The 10000-nt window shown below is 53.3% G+C and overlaps 1 protein-coding gene across 3 annotated transcripts in view; it reads right to left on the bottom strand.

The window, feature by feature from the left end:
• wdr17 (WD repeat domain 17) overlaps window positions 1–10000 on the bottom strand; it is a 77689-nt gene that overhangs the window by 14547 nt on the left and 53142 nt on the right. For all 3 annotated transcript variants that reach the window (XM_078396649.1, XM_078396650.1, XM_078396651.1), the window contains 2 exons: window positions 9255–9394; window positions 1843–1954 (listed from right to left, as the gene is read on the bottom strand). In XM_078396649.1, the coding sequence (XP_078252775.1) occupies window positions 1843–1954; window positions 9255–9394 (252 nt within the window). The remainder of the gene's footprint in view (window positions 1–1842; window positions 1955–9254; window positions 9395–10000) is intronic.

Raw genomic sequence — 10000 nt, 5'->3', positions numbered from 1 at the left:
GTAAGACAGCAACTCTACCGCTGCGCCACCGTGATGACCCACTGGTCAGGTGTGGCTTCTGTACCATCTACACGTCTCTACCTCACACGGTTTTGTTTTCAGTGTTTTGTTTATTGTCACGTGTACTGAGCTACAGTGTTAACCAGTGTTAACCAGTCAGCAGAAATCGATAACAGCTGGGAAGGAACTGCCCCTGAATCTGGAGGTGTGCGTTTTCACACTTCTGTACCTCTTGCCCGATGGGAGAGGGGAGAAGAGGGAGTGGCCGGGGTGAGACTGGCCCTTGATTATGCTGCTGGCCTTGCCGAGGCAGCGTGAGGTGTAGATGGAGTCAATGGAAGGGAGGTTGGTTTGTGTGATGGTCTGGGCTGCTGGCCTTGCCGAAGCAGCGTGAGGTGTAGATGGAGTCAATGGAAGGGAGGTTGGTTTGTGTGATGGTCTGGGCTGTGACCACAATTTGCTGCAATTTCTTGCGGTCTTGGATGGAGCTGTTCCCAAACCAAGCTGTGATGCATCCTGATAAAATGCTTTCTACGGTGAATCTGTAGAAGTTGGTGAGAGTTGTTGGGGACGTGCTGAACATCCTAAGCCTTCTAAGGAAGTAGAGGTGTTGCTGAGCTTTCTTGGTCGTTGCTTCAGTATGGGTGGTCCAGGAGAAGGTGTTGGTGATGTTGACTCCTGGGAATTTGAAGTTTTCAACCATCTCTACTTATAAAGCCTCAGAATTAGACAATAGACAATAGACAATAGGTGCAGGAGGAGGCCATTTGGCCCTTCGAGCCAGCACCACCATTCACCGTGATCATGGCTGATCATCCACAATCAGTACCCCGTTCCTGCCTTCTCCCCATACCCCCTGACTCCGCTATCCTTAAGAGCTCTATTGAGCTCTCTCTTGAATGCATTCAGAGAATTGGCCTCCACTGCATTCTGAGGCAGAGAATTCCACAGATTCACAACTCTCTGACTGAAAAGGTTTTTCCTCATCTCAGTTACATCCCTGTTTTTGTATTCTAGTCGTCTGGAGGTAAATGCTAGCATTTTGTTTGCTTCCTGACCAGTGATTGGAGTTGCAGGTGAGCGAGCGGGCGAGCGGGCGTGCGGGCGGGCAGGTGAGCGGGCGGGCAGGTGAGCGGGCGGGCGGGCAGGTGAGCGGGCGGGCGAGCGGGCGGGCGGGCAGGTGAGCGGGCGGGCAGGTGAGCGGGCGGGCAGGTGAGCGGGTGGGCAGGCGGGCAGGTGAGCGGGCGGGCAGGTGAGCGGGCAGGCAGGTGAGCGGGCGGGCGGGCAGGTGAGCGGGAGGGCGAGCGGGCGTGCGGGCGGGCGGGCAGGTGAGCGGGCGGGTAGGTGAGCGGGCGGGCGGGCGGGTGAGCGGGCGGGCAGGTGAGCGGGCGGGCAGGTGAGCGGGCGGGCGGGCAGGCAGGTGAGCGGGCGGGCAGGTGAGCGGGCGGGCAGGTGAGCGGGCGGACAGGTGAGCGGGCGGGCAGGTGAGCGGGCGGGCAGGTGAGCGGGCGGGCAGGGGAGCAGGTGGGCAGGCGGGCAGGTGAGCGGGCGGGCAGGTGAGCGGGCGGGCAGGCGGGCAGGTGAGCGGGCGGGCAGGTGAGCGGGCGGGCAGGTGAGTGGGCGGGCAGGTGAGCGGGCGGGCAGGTGAGCGGACGGGCGGGTGAGCGGACGGGCGGGCAGGTGAGCGGGCGGGCAGGTGAGCGGGCGGGCAGGTGAGCGGGCGGGCAGGTGAGCGGGCGGGCGGGCAGGTGAGCGGGCGGGCAGGCGGGCAGGTGAGCGGGCGGGCAGGTGAGCGGGCGGGCGGGTGAGCGGCTGGGCGGTGGGCGGGCGGGTGGGTTTTACCTTACGATGCAGCTCATCCACCTGGTCCGGGGGTCCGGCACAGAACGCACAGAGTTTGGCCAGCAGCAGCTGGTTGTCTGGTATCATGGCCAGCAGATCAGCAGCGAGGTCCCTGCACACAACACGCCACCATCAGTGAACACACACCAACACTCCACTATCAGTAAACACGCACCAACACGCCACCATCAGTGAACACACACCAACACGCCACTATCAGTAAACACGCACCAACACGCCACTATCAGTGAACATGCAACAACATGCTACCATCAGTAAACACGCTACCACACACTTAGAAACATAGAAAAATAGGTGCAGGAGGAGGCCATTCGGCCCTTCCATCCAGCACCACCACTCAATATGATCATGGCTGATCATCCACAATCAGTATCCCGTTCCTGCTTTCTCCCCATATCCCTTGATTCCGTTACCCCTAAGAGCTAAATCTAACTCTCTTGAAAACATCCAGTGAATTGGCCTCCACTACCTTCTGTGGCAGAGAATTCCACAGATTCACAACTCTCTGGGTGAAAAAATTTTTCCTCATCACAGTCCTAAACGGCCTATCCTTTTTCCTTAAACTGTGTGACCCCTGGTTCTTGACTGCCCCAACATCGGGAACATTTTTCCTGCATCTAGCCTGTCCAATCCTTTAAGAATTTTATGTTTCTTTAAGATCTCCTCTCATCCTTCTAAACTCCAGTGAATACAAACCCAGTCGACCCATTCTTTCCTCATATGACAGTCCCGCCATCCTGGGGATTAACCTAGTGAACCTACGCTGCACTGCCTCAATAGCAAGAATGTCCTTCCTCAAATTAGGAGACCAAAACTGCACACAATACTCCAGGTGCGATCTCACTAGGGCCCTGTACAACTGCAGTAGGACCTCCTTGCTCCTAAACTCAACTCCTCTTGTTATGAAGGCCAACACGCCATTACCTTTCTTCAGTGCCTGCTGTACCTGCATGCTTACCTTCACTGCCTGCTGTACCTGCATGCTTACCTTCACTGCCTGCTGTACCTGCATGCTTACCTTCACTGCCTGCTGTACCTGCATGCTTACCTTCAGTGCCTGCTGTACCTGCATGCTTACCTTCACTGCCTGCTGTACCTGCATGCTTACCTTCACTGCCTGCTGTACCTGCATGCTTACCTTCACTGCCTGCTGTACCTGCATGCTTACCTTCACTGCCTGCTGTACCTGCATGCTTACCTTCACTGCCTGCTGTACCTGCATGCTTACCTTCAGTGCCTGCTGTACCTGCATGCTTACCTTCACTGCCTGCTGTACCTGCATGCTTACCTTCACTGCCTGCTGTACCTGCATGCTTACCTTCACTGCCTGCTGTACCTGCATGCTTACCTTCAGTGACTGATGTACAAGGGCACCCACTGCAAGACAACCTCGAAACATCGGGACCAATCTACACATTGTACCAATAAACAGTCTCGCTCTCTCCACTGGTGATGTCACAGGGAGGATGGAGACACAACCACGAGAACGATCCCAGGAATGAGTGGGTTAACACATGATGAGCGTTTGTGGGCACTGGGCCTGTACTCGCTGGAGTTTAGAAGGATGAGGGGGGACCTCATTGAAATGTACAGAATAGTGAGCGGCCTGGATAGAGTGGATGTGGAGAGGATGTTTACACTGGTGGGAGAGTCTAGGACCAGAGGTCACAGCCTCAGAATTAAAGGACGTTCCTTTAGGAAGGAGATGAGGAGGGATTTCTTTGGTCAGAGGGTGGTGAATCTGTGGAATTCATTGTCACAGACGGCTGTGGAGACCACAAGTCAGTGGGTATTTTTAAGACACAGATAGATAGATTGTTGATCAGTGCGGGTGTCAGGGGTTATGGGAGAAGGCAGAGAATGGGGTTGGGAGGGAGAGATAGATCAGCCAACATTGAATGGCGCAGTAGACTTGATGGGCCGAATGGCCTAATTCTGCTCCTATCAAGTGAACATATGAACAAGGAACTGCAGGTGCTGAACCAATGAGCAGGACAGAAGTGCTGGAGGATCTCAGCGGGTCAGGCAGCATCTGTGGAGGGAATGAACAGACGGTGTCGGGACGGGACCATTCTTCACACGGAGGGGGGAGAAAACTGGAGGAGAGAGGTGGGGGCAGGTAAAAAGCCTGGCAAGTGATAGGTGGATACAGGTGAGGGGGTGATTGACAGATGCCTGGAGTAAGTGACAAAGGCTGGAGGTGAAAATGAGACAAAAGGGGGTCAGATACGGGGAGAAGGAGGAGAGGAATGTAAAGCTGGAGGGTGGGAGGTGGTGGGGGAGGTCAGGGTGGGAGAGGGTGGGGGACATTAGGGTGGGAGATGGTGGGGGGAGGGTGGGAGAGGGTGGGGGACATTAGGGTGGGAGATGGTGGGGGGAGGGTGGGAGAGGGTGGGGGACATTAGGGTGGGAGATGGTGGGGGGAGGGTGGGAGAGGGTGGGGGACATTAGGGTGGGAGATGGTGGGGGGAGGGTGGGAGAGGGTGGGGGACATTAGGGTGGGAGATGGTGGGGGGAGGGTGGGAGAGGGTGGGGGACATTAGGGTGGGAGATGGTGGGGGGAGGGTGGGAGAGGGTGGGGGACATTAGGGTGGGAGATGGTGGGGGGAGGGTGGGAGAGGGTGGGGGACATTAGGGTGGGAGATGGTGGGGGGAGGGTGGGAGAGGGTGGGGGACATTAGGGTGGGAGATGGTGGGGGGAGGGTGGGAGAGGGTGGGGGACATTAGGGTGGGAGATGGTGGGGGGAGGGTGGGAGAGGGTGGGGGACATTAGGGTGGGAGATGGTGGGGGGAGGGTGGGAGAGGGTGGGGGACATTAGGGTGGGAGATGGTGGGGGGAGGGTGGGAGAGGGTGGGGGAGGGTGAGAAAAGTATGCAAAAGGACAAATCACAGCCAGCAGTGGTGATCAAGGAAAGGTGGAGCTCACAATGGTTCATTGTTGGCTATGGGGTAGATAATGAAACTATTACGTCGACTAGGGTGGGTGAGGGATGGAGAGAGAGGGAAAGCAAGGGCTGTCTGAAGTTAGAGAAGTCAATGTTCATACCGCTGGGGTGTAAACTACCCAAGTGAAATATGAGGTGCTGTTCCTCCAATTTGGTCTGGGCCTCACTCTGACAATGGAGGAGGCCCAGGACAGAAAGGTCAGACTGGGAGTGGGAGTGGGAGTTAAAGTGCTGAGCCACCGGGAGATCAGGTAGGTTAAGACGGACTGAGCGGAGGTGTTGAGCGAAACGATCGCCGAGCCTGCGCTTGGTCTCGCCGATGTACAGGAGGTGACACCTGGAAGAGTGGATACAGTAGATGAGGTTGGAGGAGGTGCAGGTGAACCTCTGCCTCACCTGGAAAGACTGTTTGGGTCCTTGGATGGAGTGGAGGGGGGAGGTAAAGGGACAGGTGTTACATCTCCTGCGGTTGCAGGGGAAGGTAGGTGGCAGGCACGATGAGAATTGCAGCTTCATAAAACTTTGTTTTTACTCATTTGGGTTGGATTGGTTTGTCAAAGGTTTGGTTTAACTTTACTCCCATGTGGAGTATTGCATGGATTACTGGTGCCCCCATTACAGGGCCGGTGTGGGGGCTTTGGAGAGGGTGCAGAGAAGGTTCACCAGAACACTGCCTGGATTAGAGAGTTCCAGCTACAGGGAGAGGGTGGATTAGAGGGTGTGAGCTACAGGGAGAGGGTGGATTAGAGGGTCCCAGTTACAGGGAGAGGGTGGATTAGAGGGTCCCAGTTACAGGGAGAGGGTGGATTAGAGGGTTCCAGCTACAGGGAGAGGGTGGATTAGAGGGTTTGAGCTACAGGGAGAGGTTGGATTAGAGGGTTCCAGCTACAGGGAGAGGTTGGATTAGAGGGTTCCAGCTACAGGGAGAGGTTGGATTAGAGGGTTCCAACTACAGGGAGAGGGTGGATTAGAGAGTGTGAGCTACAGGGAGGGGGTGGATTAGAGGGTTCCAGCTACAGGGAGGGGGTGGATTAGAGGGTGTGAGCTACAGGGAGGGGGTGGATTAGAGGGTTCCAGGGTTCCAGCTACAGGGAGAGGGTGGATTAGAGGGTTCCAACTACAGGGAGAGGGTGGATTAGATGGTGTGAGCTACAGGGAGAGGGTGGATTAGAGGGTTCCAGCTACAGGGAGAGGTTACACAGACTTGGATTGCTTTTCACTGGAGTGCCAGAGGTTGCCAGCAAGGCTTTCACAGAGGGCAGTGCGTATCGGAGGCGAGCTGCCAGAGGGAGCGAGAGAGCGGGGACTATAATGACGTTTAAACCCCAGCAGGTTAAAGCCACAACACCACAGATCAACACCCAGCCCCAGAGTCATGGTTACACCTTCAACAACAGAGGCAGTACCTGTGTCCAACAAATGGAAAGCTGGATGCAAAAGGTGAAAGAAAATTAACAAATTAAACTAAAGAATAAATGGCTGGCAGGAAGAAATGTGTAATGGAGGAATGAATGATTGTAATCGTTAATGTTAACCTGTACATGTTTGTAGTGTGGGAGGTTACTTGCCTTTGGCCTGTATCCCTCTAAACCTTTCCTGTGCATGCACCACTTTGAAATTCTATTTGGTTTTAGTTGACGACACCATACTTTACCCAACTATATTAGGGTCTCGACCCGAAACGTCACCCATTCCTTCTCTCCCGAGATGCTGCCTGACCCGCTGAGTTACTCCAGCATTTTGTGAATATATTAAAAACCAATCCTGTTCCTCTGACAATAGACAATAGGTGCAGGAGGAGGCCATTCGGCCCTTCGGCCCTTCGAGCAAGCACTGCCATTCAATGTGATCATGGCTGATCATTCTCAATCAGTACCCCGTTCCTGCCTTCTCCCCATACCCACTGACTCCGCTACCCTTAAGAGCTCTATCCAGCTCTCTCTTGAAAGCATCCAGAGAATTGGCCTCCACTGCCTTCTGAGGCAGAGAATTCCACAGATTCACAACTCTCTGACTGAAAAAGTTTTTCCTCATCTCAGTTCTAAATGGCCTACCCCTTATTCTTAAACTGTGGCCCCTGGTTCTGGACTCCTCCAACATTGGGAACATGTTTCCTGCCTCTAACGTGTCCAACCCCTTAATAATCTTATACGTTTCAATAAGATCTCCTCTCATCCTTCTAAATTCCAGTGTATACAAGCCTAGTCGCTCCAGTCTTTCAACATATGATAGTCCCGCCATTCCAGGAATTAACCTAGTAAACCTACGCTGTACACCCTCAATAGCAAGAATATCCTTCCTCAAATTTGGAGACCAAAACTGCACACAGTACTCCAGGTGCGGTCTCACCAGGGCCCTGTACAACTGCAGGACCTCTTTGCTCCTATACTCAACTCCTCTTGTTATGAAGGCCAACATTCCATTGGCTTTCTTCACTGCCTGCTGTACCTGCATGCTTTCTTTCAGTGATTGATGCACTAGGACACCCAGATCTCGTTGTACGTCCCCTGTTCCTAACTTGACACCATTCAGATAATACTCTGCCTTCCTATTCTTACCACCAAAGTGGATAACCTCACACATCCACATTAAACTGCATCTGCCATGCATCCGCCCACTCACACAACCTGTCCAAGTCACCCTGCAACCTCATAGCATCTTCCTCACAGTTCACACTACCACCCAGCTTTGTATCATCTGCAAATTTGCTAATGGTACTTTTAATCCCTTCATCCAAGTCATTAATGTATATTGTAAATAGCTGCGGTCCCAGCACCGAGCCTTGCGGTACCCCACGAGTCACTGCCTGCCATTCTGAAAGGGACCCATTTATCCCCACTCTTTGCTTTCTGTCTGTTCTCTGCTGATGAAGGAGGAGATTGCCTTCAGATGGAAGATTGGAAAGTTTGCAAAGTGAAATATTAACAGCTGGGTGACTAAGTCATTTGGAAATCGAGCAGCTAGTATGACTCCTGCTAACAACGTCAAAAATATCCCCAACAGCCAACTAATCAGTAGCTAAAGTGGCACGAATGACAGCCATAAAGCATTGCTTCCAAAACTGAAACGCTGGTAACAAAAGGCAAACTCTCTGCGACTGCCCAGGGTCTGAAGAAGGGTCTTGACCCCAAACGTCACCCATTCCCTCTCTCCTAGATGCTGCCTGACCTGCTGAGTTACTCCAGCATTTTGTGATACCTTCGACTTGTACCAGCATCTGCAGTTATTTTCCTACACAGGGTCTCAGATTCATCAGATAACTGCAGGACAGGGTCATTAATGCACATCGCCCCTCCTGCCCAACATACATTACACGGGGGGATACAAAGCCTCTCCTCTTTGTATTTATGTCGGGAGACTAAAGCACTCAGCTCTCGCAGTGACGTCCTCTCCAGACGGTGACTGCCATAGCTGCCATTATAGACAATAGACATTAGACAATAGGTGCAGGAGGAGGCTAAACATGAATTAGACATCCTTTACAAACCCACCCCACCCTCTCAGCTGGGACCCTGATCCCGAGGGGCTGCTGGTGCCCTCCTGTATTGTTCCACTTTCTATTTTCCCTTCCCATTCCCAGGTTTAAAACTGCGCTGGGATATTCAAATTCACACGCAGACTGGGAATTGTGGAACGGCACTGTGGCACAACAGTAGAGCTGCTGCCTAACAGCGCCAGGGGTTAGTGCGGGTGTCAGAAGTTCTCTTGCATTCTGCATTCTCCTGTCCCATCCCTGCCACCTGCAGCTCAGTTTCAGTCTAGTTTATTGTCACGTGTACAGTGAAAAGCTTGTGTTGCGTGCTAACCAGTCAGCGGAAAGACAATACATGATTACAATCGAGCCGTCCACAGTGTCCAGATACAGGATAAGGGAATAACGTTTAGTGCAAGGTAAAGTCCAGCAAAGTCCGATCAAGGATAGTCCGAGGGTCACCAATGAGGTAGATAGTAGTTCAGCACTGCTCTCTGGTTGTGGTAGGATGGTTCAGTTGCCTGATAACAGCTGGGAAGAAACCGCCCCTGAATCTGGAGGTGTGCGTTTTCACACTTCTGTACCTCTTGCCCGATGGGAGAGGGGAGAAGAGGGAGTGGCCGGGGTGAGACTGGTCCTTGATTATACTGCTGGCCTTGCCGAGGCAGCGTGAGGTGTAGATGGAGTCGATGGGAGGGAGACAGACACAAAATGCTGGAGTAACTCAGCGGGTCAGACAGCACCTCTGGCGAAAAGGAATGGGTGACGTTTCGGGTCGAAACCTTTGTTCAGACAGAGTCAGGAGAAAGGGGGACGTGAGATATAGATGGTGATATAAATATGGGAGAAATGAATGAAAGATCACCAGGTGGGTGTGGACTCACCAGGTGATGTGGATGTGGTCTCACCAGGTGGACATGGACACACTCACCAGGTAGATGTGGACTCACCAAGTGGCTGTGGACTGACTCACCAGGTGGAGGTGGACATACACTTGCGGGCCAGTAGTTCCAGGGCGTAGTTGGTGACGGGCGTGGCACTGTCTCCCAGCACACTCCCCACACTCACGGCAAGCTCCAGCTCATTGCCACGCACCAGGCTCGATATCGCCAGCTAACAACAACACAACACTGTAGTCACACGCTGGGCACCGCGCTTCCATTGGTGGGAGAGTCTAGGACCAGAGGGCACAGCCTCAGAATTAAAGGACATTCCTTTAGGAAGGAGATGAGGAGGAATTTCTTTAGACAGAGGGTGGTGAATCTATGGAATTCATTGCCACAGACGGCTGTGGAGGCCACAAGTCAGTAGATATATTTAAGGCAGAGATAGATAGATTCTTGATTAGTGCGGGTGTCAGAGGTTATGGGGAGAAGGCAGGAGAATGGGGTTAGGAGAGATAGGTCAGCCGTGATTGAATGACAGATAGGTGACGTTTCACAGAGTGCTGGAGTAACTCAGTGGGTCAGGCAGCATCTGTGGAGAACATGGATAGGTGACGTTTCACAGAGTGCTGGAGTAACTCAGTGGGTCAGGCAGCATCTGTGGAGAACATGGATAGGTGACGTTTCACAGAGTGCTGGAGTAACTCAGCGGGTCAGGCAGCATCTGTGGAGAACATGGATAGGTGACGTTTCACAGAGTGCTGGAGTAACTCAGTGGGTCAGGCAGCATCTGTGGAGAACATGGATAGGTGACGTTTCAGGTCGGGATCCTTCT

This window comes from Rhinoraja longicauda, chromosome 3 (genome assembly GCF_053455715.1).
Source record: "Rhinoraja longicauda isolate Sanriku21f chromosome 3, sRhiLon1.1, whole genome shotgun sequence".
NCBI lineage: Eukaryota > Metazoa > Chordata > Chondrichthyes > Rajiformes > Arhynchobatidae > Rhinoraja > Rhinoraja longicauda.
This window is presented reverse-complemented; position numbering and strand designations above follow the sequence as displayed.